General features: G+C 37.3%; 3 protein-coding genes and 1 non-coding gene across 7 annotated transcripts; 3 read left to right on the plus strand and 1 right to left on the minus strand.

Annotated features, from left to right (window-relative positions):
* The first annotated feature begins 2,725 nt into the window (after positions 1–2,725).
* scpp1 (secretory calcium-binding phosphoprotein 1) lies at positions 2,726–6,056 on the plus strand. Its single transcript, XM_056372295.1, has 9 exons — positions 2,726–2,859; positions 3,232–3,286; positions 3,727–3,774; positions 4,129–4,182; positions 4,298–4,324; positions 4,445–4,486; positions 4,851–4,892; positions 5,001–5,060; positions 5,156–6,056. Exons 2-9 carry the CDS (start codon positions 3,233–3,235, stop codon positions 5,681–5,683), a joined length of 855 nt encoding a protein of 284 aa, XP_056228270.1. The 5' UTR covers positions 2,726–2,859; position 3,232; the 3' UTR covers positions 5,684–6,056.
* Positions 6,057–6,640: 584 nt separating this feature from the next.
* On the plus strand, positions 6,641–6,714 carry trnai-aau (transfer RNA isoleucine (anticodon AAU)). The gene has a single exon. It is a non-coding gene; the product is annotated as a tRNA-Ile (tRNA).
* Positions 6,715–8,155: 1,441 nt separating this feature from the next.
* On the minus strand, positions 8,156–12,498 carry aptx (aprataxin). Of its 4 annotated transcripts, XR_008827139.1 has the most exons (8): positions 12,270–12,498; positions 11,086–11,132; positions 10,545–10,823; positions 10,364–10,423; positions 10,004–10,230; positions 9,178–9,281; positions 8,546–9,079; positions 8,156–8,415 (listed from the first exon to the last, which is right to left on the minus strand). XR_008827139.1 is itself a non-coding variant. In XM_056371946.1 (7 exons), the coding sequence occupies exons 1-7, from the start codon at positions 12,397–12,399 to the stop codon at positions 8,925–8,927; spliced, it is 885 nt and encodes a 294-aa protein (XP_056227921.1). In that variant the 5' UTR covers positions 12,400–12,498; the 3' UTR covers positions 8,156–8,924. The 4 variants fall into 4 exon arrangements, 3 of the variants coding, with proteins under 3 accessions (XP_056227921.1, XP_056227920.1, XP_056227922.1); XM_056371946.1 differs by having other exon boundaries at positions 8,156–9,079; positions 10,545–10,706; XM_056371945.1 differs by having other exon boundaries at positions 8,156–9,079.
* dnaja1 (DnaJ heat shock protein family (Hsp40) member A1) lies at positions 12,460–20,626 on the plus strand. The gene is made up of 9 exons (XM_056371944.1): positions 12,460–12,580; positions 14,478–14,629; positions 14,986–15,175; positions 16,165–16,269; positions 16,534–16,761; positions 16,869–16,983; positions 17,350–17,465; positions 18,256–18,356; positions 18,571–20,626. The coding sequence occupies exons 2-9, from the start codon at positions 14,498–14,500 to the stop codon at positions 18,802–18,804; spliced, it is 1,221 nt and encodes a 406-aa protein (XP_056227919.1). The 5' UTR covers positions 12,460–12,580; positions 14,478–14,497; the 3' UTR covers positions 18,805–20,626.
* The last annotated feature ends 922 nt before the right edge of the window (positions 20,627–21,548 follow it).

Consider the following 21,548-nt stretch of genomic DNA (forward strand, 5'->3'; position numbering starts at 1 on the left):
TATTTTCATCCACTGGCCATGACAGCAGGCCAGGTTGTAAAAGTTATAGTAGTTCACATTTGCACAATTTGTCTTAAATTTTTCTCATTATAATACACTATTACTCATTTGACAAAGCACTTTCACCTTAGGGGCCATTGAGTGGCTGGAGCCTCTGGAGCTTTCAATCATATCACATGATCTTCACCAGCAGCTGGAGTCTGCCCAAGTTGTAATGGAAATGCAGATGTTATAAGGACTCGTGCATGTTGGCTTCAAAGTTGCACCACAGAGTTCACCTTTACCCATAATCCACCATCAACAGGCATATCTCATTCATCACCAGGCTTTATAACACAAATACATACTACAATATTACATATTACATATACAGAAATAAAGAGGGCAAACTATATTAAGTTATACTTCTCATATACCATACTGAAACTATTGTGTGGACAAGTTGGAAATGAACTGTCACTCAGAATAGGTATTACAAGCAAATGTATTGATAGTTAAGTATGCATTTCTTACCAACTATCACAATAAACTTCTCCCATCTTTCAAGATTTTTGAAGATGTTTTTTTTGTTTTGTTTTTTTTTCATTTGTGTGTTCAATATATCCTTGCAAAGTAACATTTGAGAAACACTCTGCGTAGATTGATATTCAATGTAAACAGTAACCAAGGTCTTACAGATACGGAGCTAGGATGATAGTCTAAACTTAGAGAATGTTTTCCAAATCTAGTTGTTGTCAAAGATGAACTAAGTAGGGAAAAGAACAGGAAACATGTAATAAGTGGGTGAGAACATGTGACAATACAGATTTTGGTGACCAATAGCATCTTCACACATTATTGTTTAGGATTAAGTTTTACCTAATATGGTGTAAGATGGGGTCAAATGTTGCAACCATGTGATACCTGGGATTATATACCCACAGTCAGACATCTTGAGAACTTTCAGCTTTCAGTAAAGCCCGAGACATCTGAACCTACATGATGTGGCTTCAGTGGCGGTTCTAGCTTGTATGGTGCCCTGGGCAAATACCCCCTTCAGCCCCGCGGGCCCACCTACAACACAAGACACACAAACTGTTACTTTTTATTAAACAAATTTGTTTAATAAAATATGATAGATAAGATATAATAAATAAATTAGTTAATAAAATCTAATAAATAAGATAGGTATTAATCCTGAAGACATTTCTGAAAATATCTGGTGGTGGTGTGCAGACTAGTTCATTATTCTTCATTTCACAGTATTATGAATGAATATGGCCGCTCTCATCCACATGGTGACATGGCATCATTGACATGATGTGCAAATGTAACTTTTCCTTTTTTTTTTCGAACACCCCTGACAAGATGACGCTCTGATCGGCTGTCCATGCCGCCCATATCTAAATCTGCCATTGTGCGGCTTCTAGTAATATCAGAAGGTTTCCATCATTGGTTACTAGTCAGTATTATTATTACAGAAACTGTTGCTTTACTGATACAGGCTATAGAAGTCAATAATCAAGCAAAAAATATTTACAACCTAGAGTGAAACCTTTTCATCTCTTCTTTAAGTACCAGTGTCCTGAACTTGCTCGTGTTCGCTCCATTACCAGTTGTCCTGCTGTATATATCTATTGGCGTTCAAGAGAAACAACAACAAAGATGCATCAGATGCTTGGCTGAAGGGGTTAATACATCATAAAAACTTAAGTAACCTCTGGGTGAAGGTGCGGACATCGCTAACTGCCGACCTGTGTGCCTCAACAAGCATCAATCATCGTCTCCTCACTCCTCCCTTTCCTAAAGCAGGACCTTACAACAACTGGTGGCTGTGGTTTTGGCGAACAGCTCCAGACTGGTGAACATCCAGTCTAATTACATGTTTCTTATGCATGGTTTGAATCCAGAGTGAGGTTAAACAAGGAATTCTGTAACCTTATTTTGGGCCTGACCATATAAGGACGTCCAGGAAACAATTATGAGCCTCCGGAAGGAAATATATAAGTCTTTATTTAGGCTGTCTACTGTACATGCCCTATTTCCTAGAACGTCTATTTCAAATAACATCATGTAACAGTGAGGACACTATCGTTTTTTAGTTAAGTGTATCATGAGCGTATTAAGCCTCTACATGTACGTGTGACTCAAGTTATGTGAAGCTGTCACAAGTTTAACCCTCCTATTAGAAAGATGTCAGAAGGTTAATTTTTTTCTTTGTCCAGACAAGTATTTTGAATCTAGCCTTGAGCAAGGCATTCATGTGTTCCTTGTAATTTATTATAAAGCAACAATAAAAATCTAAAAAACAAAATACTATTGGGTGACTAGATAGTAAATAAAAAAGACAAAAATTTCACCGGAAACAAGTATGAAACCATCTGGCCTTCCTTTCCACTCTGAGTGGGTGAGTTTGTTTTTTAAACAGGCCACAAACCCTATGGTTTCGTCTGCTCAGCTATATTTCACTTAGGACTTGAGAGGGGGTGGAGAAAATATAGTGACTGAATGTAACAACTCTGTGTGTGTGTGTGTGTGTGTGTGTGTGTGTGTGTGTGTGTGTGTGTGTGTGTGTGTGTGTGTGTGTGTGTTTGCAGTCATCATCGTGCCAGCGTATGCTTGTTTTGAGCTTGCTCTCCGGAAACAAATACACCTTCGCGTGTCGACAGGGGAGCAGACATCCGGAAGGAAGTGATGCAATCACCTTAATTGAAGTTACTTATATACAGAGGTTCTTGGAGTTTCCTCCAGCATATCCACACATTGCGCTTTTACTGCCTCAACTGCCAGCTTCCATACGTGGCTCAGAATAGAGACGGGGTTCTCCTGTTTGCTGACAACATCTCTCACAGCTCTGAATCTAACGGACAAAAAAAAAAGGTAATTGATCATTATTGGCTGATAATAACAGAATGGTGTTCTTAAGGCTACTCTGTGTTTTTTTTCTGTGCAGTCTCAGTACATGTTTCTGAGTCCTTGCTCTTTGTTACCATATTTCCAAACTTTTATTTCAATTGTCAGTTTACCATGGTATTCAATTTGTCTAGTTTTTCTTAACATGTTTACTTGCTCAAGTGCAAGATACCTTTGCTTATACAACACATTAGCTGCTCTATCCACTAACATATTTTGTATTTTTGGATGACTTTTTTTGAAAAATGAATGTATATTTAAGTCTGCTTTTACGTTTGCAAACCAGCTTGCCACAAATCAAATGAAATCAACACTATTAATTATATCTGTTTGTTACAGAATGAAGGTTACCATAATAACACTTTGCCTGGTTGGAGCAGTTTTTGCCAACCCAGTAAGTATGAAACTGTGAAAATAAAACTTTTAAAACAGGATGTTAAATATGAAACTTATGTAATTTTATGCGTGTTTGGCAACATTTCTAAACTTGAATCTAAAATATCTACATTGTTATTATGTATGGTGTAGAGGTCAAATAACACGTAACAGCAAAGTCTCCATGCTTGAAGGTTCAGGTGCTGACATATTGTAGATTTTCTTACATTAACTAATAAAGTCATTACTACAAAGACTCCAGTTACAACCAATAAGTTCTAAATATCACCTTTGTCCTGCAGTGTTTCTTTTACTTTGACATTCGTAAGCTGAGCATTGCCTCCCATTAAGTACCTACAAATCTACAAAGATATTGCGCACCCATAAGATCTACCATCTTGGTAATAATTTCAGCACTTTTCTCACCCCTTATCTTCCTTTGTGTTTCCTTTCTGACAGATTTCATATAATGTTATTTTGGAATCAAGTGAGCTTGAAGCAAACACGGTGAGTGAATGAATTCCTCTCCTCAAACTCTATCTAATTTGATTCCCGGTGGAACTGTGCAGTGTTAGACCTCCACACAGTTTACACATAAATCCTTTGACTGCAGTAAAAAAAAAAAAAGTTGCATTCCTGTGACAGAGCCAGCAGAAAAACTAACAATAGGTGCGGTTACTCGAGGGTTCTCCAGACCTCAAGACACTTCCCATTTCAGAGACTATTGTTTACTGCACTGTATATCTGCACCCACGTATGTATGAATGGATCTTAAATGAAGGTGATGATTGTTGATGCTGCAGTTGAAGGGTATAATTAAATGTACTGTGGTGTTTGCTCACTTTGTTTTTCTTTTTCCAGACTGGAAGTTTGTCTCTTTCACAATCATCTGAAAATAACACATCAGAGCTTCAGGTACTGTATACGTTCATTCCTGTAATGAGTAAATGATTATTTTCTGATGTAGGAGACTGTAAGCGCGAGTGCTGAGCTTCACCTAAACGAATGTGTATTCTTCTTTTTGTTTCAGAGCTCTGAAGAAAATGCCTCAAATCAAGTGAGTCATTTTGTTTTGTCTATCTTCTGACAAGACTCCAGAAGAAAAATCTAATTATTCTGATGTAACTGATCCAATGGTGCTGTAGATGTGACTGATGTTATCTATCTTTGTTTCCAGAGTTCAGAGTCAGAATCATTAGAATCCACATCAGAGGACAAGGTGGGTTGTATCAGCACTCTATTTTACTGTATACTCTTAATTGACATTCATTTCTTAAATTAATCATTTTATTAATGGGTTAATGACCGTAAATCCATCATATTTTCAGAGTGTAACAGTGCAAATTTACAAAATTGAGAATACTTAATAATAATCATAATACTGAAGTGAAAGATAAATGAAAGGAAAGAAAGAAGAAACATGTGTCCTTAATTTAGAGTAGCCCATTAAGTATTAATTACATTAATAAAACAAAAATAGATACTGTATGTATAGATATGTATACTTGTTGCTTTGTCCATTTGACTGTTACAGAAAATTTGCTAAATCAGTATGTGTCTTTTTCCAAAAACAAAATAAACAGACTTCAGAGGAGAGCAACAGCCAGTCAGATGAGGATGATGGGGTAAGAAATTAAATATTTTACCAAACCAAGATTATTTGCCAAATATTAACATATAGTACAGCATATTTCTGGTCTCCATTGCTCATATTATTCACTGTATTTCCACAGACTGACTCTATGGCTGAAACCAGAGATAACAGCATGGGCAGTGAGGAGAATGTGCGAAAGGTGAGATTTTACACACTTGCTTGATTTCAAACATCAAGTTTCAAAAGTTGAGATCAAAGTTGAGTAACACTATGCTCTGTTTGTTGTCTGCTCAGAGTTGGGTTCGGGTGTTTGCAAGTGTCACCAAAGTCCTGAGCGCAGAGGACAACAGCAGCACAGAGGTCGAAGGTCAAACAGACCACCTCAGCAAAGAGCTGACAGAGAAACAGCCCAATCAAACCTCCACCAGCACCATTTTCAAACAGAAGACCAACACCACTCAAAGCCAAACAAACCTACTGCTGGTGGAGAACAACACCGACAGCAGCGATACCACCAGTGACAGTGCAGACACCAGTGAGATGACTGGTGTCACCAGTGACAGCAGCGAGAGCACCAGCAGTGAGAGCAATGAGAGCAGTGACAGCAGTGACAGCAGTGATGCCAGCAAGAGCACAGAGGATAGTAATGCCAGCGACAGTACGGAGCTGCACCAAATCAAAACAGAAGACTGTGTGAACGGAACTCAGAGCTGTGAAAGTGAAGAGTATTTCTTCCAGGCTGTAGGAGATGACGCCAATTACTCTGTAGACAATTTGATGATGCCAGATGAGGACGAAAGGGAGTTAAGTCTAAGGAGATGATGACATGCACAGCTTTGTGTTTCCCACTATGAACTATAACACCATTAAATTACCTGCCTGAAGACATCAGGATGACAGATTTGCTCTTGCCCATCGCTTCTGAATGTTGATTATGGCAATATATGTTACCTGCAGCTGTTGATTCATGTATGTGATTATTATTGTGACGATGATGTAGCCTAGCATTTACTTTGTTTTGATAATAATAAACAAATAATATAACCATTGTATTGGGAGCTTGCATGATTTTATATAATTCGGTAGCAGAGAACAACATAAATACATCTACTGAAATACTTCTCTTATTCAATATTAAATTATTATTATTAAATACTTCTACTTAGCTTGAGTATTTCCAATGTACACTTATTTATACTAATTCTCCACTACATTTTAGAGGGAAATCTTGCACATTTACTGTATTAAATAACTTTGCAGAGTAAGATCTTAATACGAATCACAGTCGAATAGTAGCTTCCAGTATGCAGTATAATGTAGTTCAAATTAGCTGTTTGCATCTATAGTGATAATCCAATAATGTAGCCTATATACGTAACATGCATCTGAATGAGACCATTTTACCTTTGATATTTTAAGCGCATTTTGCTGAAAATAAGTCTGTACTTTCAAGTAAAACTATATGTAAGGCTTTACGTTCGTCTGTGGTATTGACACTTTTACTCTAGTGCGGTCTGACTCCACCACATGTGCTTAGCTAAGACAATTAAAAGTTAGTTAGTGGATGTTTTAAAAGCGGACCGCCTAATACAAATATTACATTATCATTGCCTCCAATTAGCAGGTAAGTAGCTCAGTATATTAGCTAGGATAGGCTTTTACTGTCGAAGCTTGAATGTTGAACGTGTATGTTAGTTTTGCTACAACCGAAAACTGACAAAACAGACGAAACAACATTTGAGTTCTGGTTATAAACCATAGTTTCCCGCGGCTCATCATGGCCGGTTAGCTCAGTTGGTTAGAGCGTGGTGCTAATAACGCCAAGGTCGCGGGTTCGATCCCCGTACGGGCCAATTCGATCTTTTTAAGTGTAGCCATGTCTTTTGTCAAAAGTTTGACATACGTCATCCTGTTTATCCAGTCATTCTTCAGGTTTTAATTTGTCAACATCTGTATATTCACATATTTTCTGTTTCCAAGGTCAGGGATTCACTGTCACTGTCACTTCTGTTCACCCTTTATCTACATACAGCAGGCTATGTATTATAATGTAACATATGCTGTATGCATATATGGGAATTTAATATGTCTGTTAACCATAAGAAAAAGGTGTATAATGATGATTCTGAGCTTTATGTATGATACACATGTGATCAGCGGATTATGCTGTCATTGTCCTCCATACAGGGAAGTGGATAAGAATCTGGCTTTGTGACTTTATTTGCGTAAATCTGTGTATGGTCTAAAAGTTTGGTCTAGCTTGCTTACCAACACACAACTACAGCACAAGGGTTGTGCAATGTTGTGTTCCCACATGTAGTTGACCTCTGACTCTTAACTGAGTTAGAAACTCGGTAAAATCTGTCAATTTGGTGCGGTGTAAAGAAACTATATGGAGCACAAAGTAGAACAAAATAACACCAGTAACAATGCAGGAACATGCATGAAGTAACTAACGTTCATGAATCTGATACCACAGTGAATGATGTAACTGCATTTGCATGATCAACACTCTGCCAACCATATGAATGTTGATCATGGTTTCAACTCTCCACCCACTTTTGACTTTATTTCATAATAAGAGCTCTCCTGTTATTCAATATATCCTGCTCCAAAAATAACAAATTAATACTCAAAGAAACCTGGATGAGTATAAACAGCCTTAATTTATCCTGATAACAGCATGTTAACCTGAATTAGTCATGGCCACATTTCAGCAACAGGGTCCTGAATTTGTAGCCCTGCAAGTATAATAATGTAGCAGTAGATGGCGACAAACTCCACCCTTCATACTGCCTTGTTTACTGAAAGTTCTTGAAGGGCCTGCTAGACCAAATCGGTGTTTTCACTTATTCTGGCTGATTGGACCTCTTCTCAGTTTAAAATTAAGCAGAACTATTCTGGGAATTACATTAAGTTGCTCCACCCTCACAAATAAAACCAAATTAACAAGGGAGTGTGGAAAATGTTGATCAAGCAATGTCTGTGAACACCCACACAATTCTCAGAGGGCGACTAGTCAGCAACAGTACATGAAGACACCTGTGTGGGTGGACTATGGGTGTGCAGGGGCTACTCTTTCCTACTTGTAATATTTAAGACAGATTCAAGCACTGTATTATCAGTTTTCGACTGAGCAAGTTTCAGTCATCATTTGGTAATAACATCAGAGAAACCACGGCCCCTTGTTCTGGCACCAAGTTATGTTCTGTATTTTTCTTAACACTGATATTATTAACTGTCTGGTAATGCTCCAACTCTTCTACATGTCTTAAAAACTTTTATTTCCAACTCTTCTACATGTCTTAAAAACTTTTATTTTTAAAGTTAGCAGCAGATCTGACAGAAACACTACATGCTCCTCCAAACCCACTTGTGTGACAAAATAAGAGATGTGAAATCTCCACAGCATCCCACACTCAGTCACCATGTTTCATTTTTCCAGGCTGGCATCATGTTAAGTCCTCAAAAAGGTTTTTCTATGGAGGCAAGATTTCCCTGGACAAATCTCACCTTTATCTCCAGTTTTGGAAGACCGCAGTTCTGTCTCAGATCTATGGCAGACAGACAATACAGATGGTTTAAAAATAATCTACAACTGCAGCAAATTCACAATGTGATAATTCTTACAGCTTCCCTTTCTCTTTAACATGCACTGAAATTGATCAAAAGCAGGAGACTTACCACATTTTCATTTTAAATAAAAAAAAGTTTGTTTGTTTTTTTGGGGTTTTTTTACAAAACATTTAATACACCTTATTTGAACATGTTTGAAAGTTGAGGAAGAACAGGACTCTCAGGACTTGTGCGATGACATCGAGCATGAATGATATCCATCTTTACAGTGGCCTCTTAAACCTACTGATCAAATGATGAGTTGAAAATACAACAAAAGCTGTGCATGGACACCGTGTTCCGGTCACATAACTACAATACTCAATGAAACATGTTTTAGAAAACTGTAAATCCTAATCAACAGGCAAAAATAATGTCTAATGTGCCAAGAGTCCAATGTTGAAGCCGTGAACATCTGAGGAATTGTTTCTGCTTTGAGGTCACATTCTTATCTGGGAAAGTGAGACTTCAGGTGATCCTTCAGAGCTGGTATAGTGGGAAGTTCTTTGCGACACATGTGACAGCGGAGAGGTAGTTTCAACAACTCACTGGCGCCTTCTTTCACAGTGACCCTTCCATTTGTGTCAAGCATCTCAATGACATCTGCAGATAATAAAAAAAAAAGTGCAAGTTTTCAGTGATGGACAAAGTGTACTACTCTTCAAGTTAAAACAACAAAAACAAACAGAATTTACTCTCACCATGAGACTCAATGAAATAGTCAGTTGTGAACGAGTTCCAGTGCTTTTTGTTCTTCAAACAAGGAGAGTCAAAGTCCTGGCTGATCACATGGAGATGAACATGACTGTAAAAGAAGATAAACATAAAATGTGTTGATTTTTTGTGTCTACATCAAATATACCAGAGATACCACAGTTTTATTCAAGACCTCAGCAATGCTTTGAAAACTTTTTCCATTGATTACAAATAGTGCATATTTTACATTGCTACCATTTTTCAAAGCTTTTTAGAGTAATGTATTGGGATGATCGACTTATGTGTATGCCATTCATGAAATGTTTTCAAATCACTGTATTTTCTCTACTTTTACCACCAAACAGCAGTAAAGTGTTAAGTTTAGTGTCACAACCAATACGGACACAAGGATGAAGCTATGTCTTATGTCTTATGGGTGTGTGTGACATGCTTTTCTGCATAGTCTAATATAAGGCATGCTTATTTGTGCAGCACATTTCACAGAGACAATTTAATGTTATATATAATGCACTAAAACCAAGCAGGAAATGCAGAATAAAACATTACAACATTTAATTTAGACAATTAAAAAGGTCAGAAACCACATAAAGGAAACAATAAAAATAAAAAAACAATATTAGACAGTTAAAGATGTAAGTGCAAGGTGGATAATGATAAAATATTTAAGGTTCAGTCAAAGGCAGCAGAGAACATGAAGTGGGCCCACAGCAAACTACAGCTGTTTTAGAAAATATCTGGCAACAATGTCAAATATACATTATTTATATGATCTTTCTATGTAAAAGCAACATTCAAGCATTTATGACTAACCTCATACTTGGGATGGCATGGTACCCTGTGCGGAAATGTAATGAACTAGCGTCGGGGCACTGCTCAATCATCTGGTCAGCAACTTGCTGCATGTGTTTCACCAGGTCGCAGTGCTCCTCACGCAAAGCTTTCAGACTGGGAATGGACTGCCACGGGAGGACCAGCCAGTGGTAACGAGATTTGGGGTATTTATCTTTAATTACTACGACTTTCTCATCCTTGTATACCTAGAAAAATGGAAACAGTGATATTTAACAGTCAGACATGGTGATAATCAATCATGCTGTCAAAAATCCAGCTATGATCCAATTCAGTAAGCGTCACATCAACTGTAACTTCTTTTTTTCCCCCAATAGCTACCTGCATCTTTGGGTCTTGCATTGAAATCTTCAGACCTTGGCTCCAATGTCCAAAAGTTTCCTGCAAGAATTTAGGCAACACATTTTTTTTTGTATAACATACTCTTACCAGCTCTAAAATAATAAAAATAACATTTTTAATATGTGCACACACGAGTACACACACACATCTTTTTTCTTACATTGGTTTTTGTGGCTTCTCCATGGCTGAGTGATACTGAGACCTTTTCTGTCTGTTTGGCTGCTTTCATTTTCTGAGCCTCTCTCTGGCTCTCTCTGTCCTCTGAAACTGACTCCCTTGGTCTTTTGGTGCCACCGTGGTTGCCAGTCAGATCCTCCTTGAACTGTACAGTGTATGGATAGAGCTGGTTGACAATATGAAGTTGCTGTCCAGGCTTCATTTTGACTTCATTGCCTGTACCCACAACTGCAGAGTCTATAGAGGTGGGGTTCACACCCAGCTTTGGAATAAAGACGTGGGATGAGACACAGAGTGTTAAATAACCTGTGGAAGACCTTTCACTAATCACTGAAATAAAAACATGAATAAAAAAGAATCAATACCGCAGGCAGATTACATAGAATGCATCCAAAATGTTTAGCAATGGATATTAAAATAGCAGCGAGTACTAAAGGTATCTAATTAAGTTCAACATTAAACTTGATTCATATTATTTTCTTGATTTCACACTGACAAAAATCAATGTTTTTTATCCATCTTACCTGTTTAACTTTGACATAACCTTTGTTGCATTCTGCTCTCAATTCAACTGGTTGGGGAGGGATAACATTTGCATAGGTTAAAGTTAGTTTTTAATACTTTGGATGTTTTTTTTCATTTTTATTATTTTATTTTCAAAATACAGAAATGTATAGACAAATATGAGAACATATAGCATGTTAAAGAAACAAAAATTCAACAGTTTATATGTAATGTTACAATCCCATTCAGAGAGTTCAGGAGAGGCTTAGGTTGAAAATAATAATGTATAAGGTATTTGGCTTATGATAAAATTATATGTGCACAGTAAAATTGTTTATCTTCAGTTTTTTGTATTCCATGAATAGCACTTTTTAGTGGTATTACTACAAATATTAAATAAATTTAATCATTTTTTAAAATTCAAAATAATATATATAAAATATCAGGAAAATGGACCTTGTGAGTGTCACACTATTATATATCAATATTTATAAATTGATGCATTAATATGTAAACAGCATTTTAATGTTGTAGCTGGTGGAGGTGGAGCAGGACTGTGCCTACAGCTTATTGTCACACTGATTATTTATTGTATTAAACAATAGAAAATAGTGAAAAATGACTATCACAATTTCACAATTTCATATAGGCCAAGGTGACTTCTTCATCTATCTTGTCGAGCGATATTCCTTAACATTTAACATATTACGTTTTATTATAATGTTTATTTGAATAGTTGTAGATTGATTTTCTGTCAATTGACAAATCAATGAATTGACCTTTCACTGCAGCTCTACTAATTTTAACTATTCCGAATACTGCTTACTAGTTTGGTTTGCAACAGGGCATCATGTTTTATAATCCAATAGTATGTCTTGGAAGTTTTAATCTGATAAATAACGAGTGGCTAAAGCTGTCAAATAAACGCATTGGAGTAAGAAGCACAATAATTTCCGCTGGATTGTTGGGGAGTAGAAGCTGCATGAAATGGAAATACTCAAGTAAAGTACAATTACCTCAACTTTGTACTTAGGTCCAGTACTTGTAAATGTACTCATTTACTTTCCACCACTGTCAATGTCAATTTTGAACTTGGTCTTATAATGGTGAACTGAGTGATTTTTATTTTTTCAGACGTTTACTTTTGATGGAAGGTTTAGAAGTTAAGCTAACTGCTAACACATACAGTGTATCAGTGTATTACCTTGCTGCCGGGAGCACTTTTTGTCTTTAATAGTCGTTTCTGGACCTCGACCCAGGACAACTGTCTGTAAGTGGGGCAGCTGAATAGGTTTATGATTGCCTTCCTCGCTAATAAGCCAGCAAATAGGCATTTTATCATCTTATTTAGCTATTCTTTTGTTTAACAAAACGGTTACAAGCGTCTCACGCTTGTTTGGTTTGGCGACTCTGTGTCGCAGGAATTTGACGTCACATAGAAAAATCTGGAATCGTCGCAGTGAGCTGAAGTCTGCTCTGAACTTGTGAGGATACACAACATTGTCTTCATATAAGGTTGGGAAATAATAATTCAGTCGTACATATTCACATATTCACATGTTTGCCTATACAAGAGTCATGTTTAATTTATTTCTAGCTTAACGTCAGAAAAACAGCCTAGTTAGCATGTTAGCGTTAGCGCGGCTATCAATGCTAACGTTGATAGGGCCTGGTAAATGTGATACCTCGTTATTATTTTCATCAGGAGCATAGTAACAGGTGTTTGCTAATGTATTAACGTCAATTAATACTCGTGTAAATTAGGAATAAACCTGTGGTGTTCATATAGTTCGTGATTGATAGCCCCTGGCTCCTCTTTCGAGAAAGATATTAAAACTAGTAACCAAAACAAGCATGACGTGTGACAGTAGGTTATGATTGAAGCTTTGTGCAAGTTGTTCCCTGAAAGTGACTGGCATTTCATTGGACATTTTATGTCAGGCTCATGGTCCAAACATAGCTACAGCTGGATGCTAAAGTTTTTGGACCCCTGGGCAAAATTGCTACATATTTAGTTCATTTTTGAAGTGAATACAACCCCTGCAGTAAACTGATACTTAAAATTACTTTTGGCCACCCTACTAAATCAGTACTCAGAAACCTCCCATTTGGCAGGTATCGCAGCTTTCAGACACGTTTTGTTGCCAGCTTCTAGTCGTTCTGTTATTGATTTGGGAACTTTTCACCCACTCTTCCCACAGCATTCTTAAGCTATACACTCAGATTTCCAATGATGCTTTCAATTTCGATTTCTTGACTGACTGCATGACATTTGCATCTGTGGAATCCATTGTCCTCTTTATCAATGTTTCCCGGTGCCACTGACTGCCAGACATCCCCAAAGCAGAATATTACAGATAATTACAGACAACCATGATCCATATTACATAAAATAGTCAATATCAAAGTCAACTAACATTGCTTGTTTTGATTATTTGGTAGGATTAAATAACCCTCAGATATCCTGTACTATACATGCCAGTTTATTTGGTAAACCCAGCTAGTTAAGAAAGGCGTTCATTTAAATGTATGTTAATTTTGGAGGCTGCAGTGTTGTTATCTTGAGTTGTATTGCATTATACTGAGAGTTATATTTGGTCCACTCTTTCAGATCAATGGGGCTAGACTTTCAAAACTAGCTAAATAAAAATGAACATTGTAACCTATATGAAAGTAGGATTTATCGAAGGATGTTTTTTTTTTTTTTTTTTTTTTTACAATCACAGCATGAGTTTGACTTGGGTTTTGCTAATAAATTGCATGGTGCTGTTTTCATACATGTACCATAGATGAGTAATATACAGGGACATACTGTAAGCCCTGAACAGTGAGACTTTGACATTTAGCACAAATGTCCATACAAGCATACCATAAGCATTGTTGATACACACTGAGTTCCCTGTTTATTAATTACATCTGCACAGGCTAATGCAATCTAATACATAGTCTTGCAATAATTTGGAAGTTTGCCATGATAGCTTTTTGTTCAGAGTCAGAGAGATGTTGATTTAACATACTGGTACTTTCTGGCCATATTTAATAGTTATGTTGTATCGACCTGCATTACATTTAAAAAAATGTGTTGAATATTTTGTCCACCACCATTTACAGACACGCTCAAATCCAGCCTCAAATCTAGTTTTCAATACAAAGGCCTCTCTCACAGTTCAGCCTCATGATGATACGCTCTGTTTTTGCATCAATGAAAGGATTCTCTTCCTTTTGACACTATTAACATGATGCAGATTCTTATTCACTGGGCAGCAAATTAAATTCAGTTTCATTGAAATTCTTACTCTGTTGTTTTGCTCTTAGTTCAGAGGCCAAATACTTGTAGGCAGGGTCAGTAGAAATTAAATTGGAGTTGAGTATTGAAATACTGATTGTGTTTTTCCTGTCTTACTTTTCCAAGGTTATTCGTTTAAGACAAACATGGTCAAGGAAACAGGCTTCTATGACACATTGGGGGTGAAACCTAATGCTACTCCTGATGAACTGAAAAGGGCCTATCGCAAACTAGCCTTGAAATATCACCCAGACAAAAATCCTACAGAAGGAGAGAAGGTAAGTATCACACCCATAGATATTAACATTATCAGCTGCATACAATTTTTATTGTGTAGAAGTCCCCATAATACTAGTGTGTTTATCCTGAAAATACAGCTCCATTAAAGCCCAAAATCCTAAAATCTAGTTTGAAATCTATCTGGATGTTACATATTAATAAATTATGTAACGTAAGTTAGTGCATCAAATGAAACAGGGTATAATTACTTTTTGTTAAGTCTATTTTTCTTTGGCAGACCTCAGCTATTACTTTACTCACAATGTCAAAGAGTTAAACACCTTCTAAGCAGCTGTACATTGCCAAAAATGTCTGCCCTACCAAAGAAGATGTGTTTGTTTCTTTTCTTTCATAGTTCAAGCAGATCTCACAGGCGTATGAGGTGTTGTCCGATGCAAAGAAGAGAGAGGTGTATGACCGTGGAGGTGAAAAGGCTATAAAGGAAGGAGGAACTGGTGGTGGTGGTGGAGGGGGCTTTGCATCGCCCATGGACATCTTTGACTTATTTTTTGGCGGAGGTAGTCGGATGCACAGAGAGCGGAAAGGTACGGGAATATTAGAGAAACGTTTTAAGGTGTCATTGATTTATGTTAATTCAAAAATTCTCTTTGCTGATACGACTTCTGAGCCAGAGCCAGTAGTGTTGAGGAGGGGGGTGCAGCATTGAACATGTCATTAATCATTATTAAACAGCCAATTACTTTTTTAATCAGCTGATTAATCATTTAGTGTATAAAACATCAAAATACAGTGAAAAATGCCTCCACAATGCCGTAGAGCACAAGGTGACATCAACAAATATCCAAAGATACAAAACATTCAAGTTACTATAATATAAGCTAGAAGAGGAAAGACATCAAATTATCACTATCGAGAACCTGAATGTCAATGTTTGGCATTTTACTTGAAAAATGGCAATTGACAGCTCATCAGAATAATTGCTAATTGATTTTCTTTCAATCGAATAATCGCTGCAGTTGTTCTTTGCAGCATGTTTGACTTAGGCAGTTTTCATTTTCTTCCTGCAGCTGCTCTTAAAAACAACAAAACAAGAATTTCTCATGCTCTTCTCCACATTCGTCCTCCAATTTGTCTTTTGAGCAATCACATTACAGCCTATCAAACAAGCGTGACAAATGTTTGAGAGAATAGGTCTTAACTCTGGCTGTACATCAGCTGTTGTAGTTGTGACTATGCAGTTTGGCAAAATGGAAATTATTCCTTAAGAAGTAAACACACAACTTCTTCCCATCCATAGACCAGTGTCATCTTCCCTAACATTTCTTTTTCATTGTACAGTCATCTGACGCTCGAGTAACAACATGTTTTGAACAGTTAATTTGTTTTACGTTGTTATTAAGGATTGGTATCAGAAGCTTCGGCTTGTTTATATAAATGTGTAGTAATGTAATATGTAAGGAAATGTATATTAAGTAGACGAGGGATTGTGTATTTTCAATTCTGATCACATTCCAAGAAATAGCATTGTTTTGTGATTTGTGACTCATAATGTAATTTTTTTGTTCCACCTCAGGGAAGAATATTGTTCATCAGATTTCAGTAACACTGGAAGATCTTTATAATGGAGCTACAAGAAAACTTAGTGTCCAGAAGAATACCATCTGTGAGAGATGTGAAGGTACGTCTTTGGCAATGTGACTTACTTACATGCTCTCGTTAGTGTCCATCACTGGACGTGTTTGGTAATCCAAGCAGGCTTTTCAGCACACGCAGACCCAGGCAAGCCATAAAAGGGCTATTTGTCCAATAAAAAAACACATCAGTCTCGTAAATGTAATCCAGGCCTTTCTTGCCAGGTCACTACAGTTTATAGCTTGGAAATAAGCCAAATCTAACACAAAGATAGCCTTTAACTGTTTTCTTTTCTTTTTTTTTTTGTTAGGTCGAGGGAGTCGGAAAGGAGCTGCACAGATGTGCATGACTTGCCATGGCACAGGCATGCAGGTCCGTGTGCACCAGCTAGTACCAGGTATGGTTCAGCAAGTGTCCACAGTGTGCCACAGCTGTCAGGGCCAAGGACAGAGAATCAGCCACAAGGACCGCTGCAAACAATGTGCAGGTCGGAAGATCCTGCGACAGAAGAAGATCTTGGAGGTCCACATTGACAAAGGTGAGAGTGTAGAGAGATTCAATCTAAATGTATCTGTGACTGGTTTAAGATCAGATTAAAGCAAGAAAATGTTATACAAACATCACCTGGTCACTTTACTGCCACAGGAATGAGAGATGGCCAAAAGATAGTTTTCCACGGCGAGGGAGATCAGGAGCCAGGACTTGAGCCAGGTGATATCATTATTGTCCTGGACCAGCGAGAACATCCACGTTTCACCAGGTGAAATATTCTCTGTTATCAAGTGTCTTTTGTTACTGATGTTACCTGCTAACAGATTTAGTGATGGTGTGATAATTGAGTGCAGCTTGTACAGGCTGTACATAGGTACAGATGTATATGCATATTTGTACGGCCTGTTTTGAATACAGAAGTGATAGATATTCCAAAGCAGAGGTTCAAGGCAACCTTTGACATTGCAGCCAGTTTCAAGTTGAATTTATTAAATTTAAACTTGAAGCTTCACAGTTTTGCTACATCTACTTTCATTAGAAGATGACAGGTGACCTCGAAGTAGATAGCAGCCCGCCCAGTAAAATCCCCTCTGCTTCATTATTTTCCTTAACTTGTTCTTGCTGTTGTCATCAGGAGAGGTGAGGACCTGACCATGTCCATGGAGTTACAGCTGGTTGAGGCTTTGTGTGGTTTCAAGAAACCTGTTCCGACACTGGACGACAGAACGCTCCTCATCACTTCACATCCAGGTAAAACCAAATCATTACATGCGTATCTTCCCCTTAAATTGTCAAGTGTTTTGTTGGTAGTCAGACCTCATGCCTGACAGTGTTCTTTTCACCATCCATAGTTTGGTCTGATATATAATTAACGACTGCAAGCCGTCTTACATGTTCCAGTATATGGAAGGAAAATACATCCATTTTACCTGGAAAAATATTTGCAGCAGCAGCAGCAGCAGATCCTGCTGAAAAGACACTGGCAAAGAATTGTTTAAAATAAAAAAAATGATTTGCTAGTGATTTTCATAACAGTTGGATGGCTGGTTAATCTAATATAATGTATCTCATTCACTCTACCTCTACCGTGTGTGTGCTCTTCTGTGTTGCATTTTTGGAGAGTTGTGTGCACTGGTCATTGCACACTTTACTTCACTGTACTGACACACAACACACTGTATCGCTCCATTGAAGTTGTTAAAAAGTGTGAATAACGCCCTTTGTTTTAATGGTGTTTTAAATCAGTCAAACTGATGTGTTGATAAACTTCTAAGTAAGATTTACGCCACAAACTGTTTTGGTGTCTTGTGTGTTATGTTGGTTGATGACATGCAAGAGTTGAAATTATTCACTTGAATTTAACACAACAAAATATTTGGGAGAAAAATATTTATAATAAATACAATTGATGGAATGTATTTATTTACAGTCCTTGTAAGACATCTTGTCAAAAGAACATTCAACCTTGACTGTAAAACTTCCTGTTTTCAGTTTTTCATAATTAAGGTGACGCATGTTTTTATTTATTTATTTATCGCAGGAGAACTGATCAAGCCTGGAGACACAAAATGTGTCTTGAATGAAGGGATGCCCATGTACCGCAGACCGTTTGAGAAGGGACGCCTTATTATTCACTTCTCAGTAAGATGTTTTTTCAATATCCACTTTTTTAAAAATCCCATTTCTTCTTTTACTTACCTGTTATATTTTTATTTTACACATGGTTCCCCTTCTGTAATGGGAAATAACTCTACATCAGCCTCACACACACAAAAAGAAGTTGTACATTAAAATATTGAACTGACAAGCTGCGGTGCTGAACTGTTAACACTGATGTTGTGCTTGTTTGCATTAGGTTGTGTTCCCACAAGCCAACTTCCTCCCCAACAACAAGCTGAAGGAGCTGGAGCGCTACCTCCCAGAAAAGATGGACGCAGAGCAGCCAGAGAGTATGGACGATGACCTCTACATCTATGCCGACCTGGAGGACTGTGACTACGAAAACAGGAAAAGACACCATCGCCAGTATTGCTACAAGGATGACGACGACTACGCCAGCACTGGAGGTGTTCAGTGCCAGACGTCCTAAATAACAGCTGGCATGAAGCCTGAACCCTCATCTATAATGCAAAGCACCTTTTTGAAATTTTGTGCACTTTTTATTTTATTACTTTTCTTAAAATCATAACTATCTACTCGTTGAAGTTTTCTTTCAAGCTGAATCATAAACCTGTGTCCCAACGCCCTCCTGATTTATTGTAATGCTTTTTGGATTGAGTGGAGTATCTTAAAGTTCCAGGACTAAACTTGGATCCAGGTGAATGGGAGTCCTCGTCATCTCTGGGACCTTATTTTAATTAATTTAATTTTTTTCCCAGTCACACTGTGATTATAGACGAGGGCTGGTATTACACAGGCTTCAGAGGAAAGAAAAACTTCTTTGTCTAAACAAGGACTGCCTGCTTTTTATGAGGTTAGACTAAAACTGACAGCCAATATTAATCTGAAAATAATCCTTTTTTCTATAGTCTTACTAAATCAGTTGTTGTTGTGAACCACTTGTTGATGACTCGTTCAATCAGTTGTGTGAAGACCCAATCTTCAGATGGTGGTGGTGGAGAAGGATATGCATTGATACTTGACAACGACATTTATGCTGTTTAACCCTTTCAAGGGCTATTTTATAAACATTATTAAACAATGTTGACAATGTGACAGGAAGATGTAAAGTTAATGATGATTCAGGCAGGAGAGTACTTAGGTCCAAGCCACTAAATTGTAGATTATTCAAACTAATGTTTAAGTTTAGTTTAACATTTTTACTTTTGAGCTGCCATTTGTTGTCTGTTGTGATGCCACAGTTGTTTTTGTGGAAAGTGGAACATCTCATACATATATATGTACAGTGGAGTCCAAAAGTACACAGTGGGAAAGTGGTCTCAGACTTTTGGACCCCACTGTATACTTATCAGCCAAATATGCATGACAGGGTAGGTATTCAAAGACAAAGGGTCAAACATGAGTAAGAAGTCACTTTATTTTGGAAAAACAAAGAAGAGGTTTTGAAGGAGTAGGTTGTCTGGATAACTTTGCTCAAACTCAGGATGGGTATTTTACCATACTTATAGGTACATACATAGGTATGTTCCAGATTTGATCTGGTTTTGGGTTTCAGCAGACAGGTACACAGATAACACAGATTATTAAAAAAGGCCCCTAATGCCTTGATGGCAAATGTTTTTTTAAAATTGCCAAGTGTCAAGTCGCACCCAAGTTGAAGAAGAAAAAAGTGACTAATGACGAGGTTGCTGTTTTAACGGTTGAATGTGCGTAAGATTATTTCCAGCACGTGCTTTTAAAATCATTAGAAGATTTAGAGTTCAGTTACTTCTCTGATATTGTCTTAAGACCAAAATCTGGAATTCAAATGACAAATTTTAATGAAAGTAGCAAGTTAAATTTGTTGATGGGTTTTTGCTGGTTTTGGCCCAAAAGTTATTAAGTGTGTCTTTTTTCATGTTTCTAATCCTAATAGCAGATGCCAAATGGGACTTAAAATTGGCACACCTGATACCTCACTGATGTGTCTGCCTGTTTGAAAGCCTTATCATAACTTAACTTGAAGCTACTTGATAATGCAGTTTTGTTTGTTTGTTTGTTTTTGTTCATGGGTGATCTTTGCCTTGGATATTGTAAAACACAACTATGCTCACAGAAGAGGGGTTCCTTCAATTGTTTGACGGTTGTTCTTGAAAGTAGATGCAAATTTATGAGTAGTCATAATGTCAGGGGTAATTCAACTCGAATATGTGTTGTCCAGGTCTTGATTTGACTGTTTGTGTGTTAGGACCAATGATTACTTGTTTGTGCTCATGTTTTCTAATTAAATTCAGTTTGGTGGTCTTTCTAAATCGTGCTGTTTCTATGTGTTAAAGATTTATTCCTGTCACCAGGAGTTCTGCTGATACTTAAAGCACATAAATAAAGTCACACCTCAAAATAACAGAGGCTCATTTTGCAGTTTCAAGCTTTTAGTTTTAACCTGATGATGATTTCAGAGTGAAAAAAAGACCCAAAAGCTTGAAACTGCAACGATGCCTACATCCTTTTGTGGAGTAACTCTCCTTTTATTTTCAATAGTTACACTGTTTTAATTTATACCACAAAATAATTGGCTTTATCACACGTTAGGAAGTAATCTTGATACTATTCTTACACACTGGAGTAGAAGCATTATTATAAACGCTTTTCTTCTGCCAACCTTCAGATAATCAACAGAACCTTTGACAATCTGAAGTTGTAATGATTAGTTGATTTATCAATCCTTAAAAAGATGACTTGGCATCTGTTTTGTCGGTGGTTCACTCTGATGTGAATGTTTACTGGGTTTTTATGCCTCTGCATTATGCTCTCTAGGCATTATGTTTTCAGACGGGCCGTCTGTCTGTACATACGCAAGTACTTGCGTCCATCTGTCCCGTTCTCGTGAACACGATATCTCAGTAACGCCTTGAAGGAATTTCTTCACATTTGGCACAAACATACATTTGGACTCAAGGATGAACTGATTAGATTTAGGATGTCAAAGGTCAAAGGCCACTGTGACCTCACAAAACATGTTTTTGGCCATAACTCAAAAATTAATTTACTAACTATGACACAATTTAACACAAATGTCCAATAGGTTAAAATAAAAAAAAAAATACGTACATAAAATAAAAATTCAAATGGTGAGATGTCAACTTCACTGTCAACTTCATCGTAATGTTCTGCAAAAACACCTCTGGCCATTATTCAGTGCTGTAACTCAGGAAGGGGAGATTGTGACCAAAT

The sequence above is a fragment of the Seriola aureovittata genome, chromosome 3 (genome assembly GCF_021018895.1).
Source record: "Seriola aureovittata isolate HTS-2021-v1 ecotype China chromosome 3, ASM2101889v1, whole genome shotgun sequence".
NCBI classification, from domain to species: Eukaryota; Metazoa; Chordata; class Actinopteri; order Carangiformes; family Carangidae; genus Seriola; species Seriola aureovittata.

Excerpts from the sequence above, each read along its gene's own strand:
- aptx (XM_056371945.1), bottom strand. The coding sequence starts at position 12,399 with ATGCCTATTTGCTGGCTTATTAGCGAGGAAGGCAATCATAAACCTATT. Across the intron at positions 10,824-11,085 it reads GTTATGTCAAAGTTAAACAG|CTGGGTGTGAACCCCACCTC; the intron begins GTAAGATGGATA and ends TTTATTCCAAAG. Across the intron at positions 10,424-10,544 it reads GAGAAGCCACAAAAACCAAT|GAAACTTTTGGACATTGGAG; the intron begins GTAAGAAAAAAG and ends AAATTCTTGCAG.
- scpp1 (XM_056372295.1), top strand. The coding sequence starts at position 3,233 with ATGAAGGTTACCATAATAACACTTTGCCTGGTTGGAGCAGTTTTTGCC. Across the intron at positions 4,325-4,444 it reads AAGAAAATGCCTCAAATCAA|AGTTCAGAGTCAGAATCATT; the intron begins GTGAGTCATTTT and ends CTTTGTTTCCAG. Across the intron at positions 4,893-5,000 it reads AGTCAGATGAGGATGATGGG|ACTGACTCTATGGCTGAAAC; the intron begins GTAAGAAATTAA and ends GTATTTCCACAG.
- dnaja1 (XM_056371944.1), top strand. The coding sequence starts at position 14,498 with ATGGTCAAGGAAACAGGCTTCTATGACACATTGGGGGTGAAACCTAAT. Across the intron at positions 16,270-16,533 it reads CATCTGTGAGAGATGTGAAG|GTCGAGGGAGTCGGAAAGGA; the intron begins GTACGTCTTTGG and ends TTTTTTTGTTAG. Across the intron at positions 17,466-18,255 it reads CCTCATCACTTCACATCCAG|GAGAACTGATCAAGCCTGGA; the intron begins GTAAAACCAAAT and ends TATTTATCGCAG.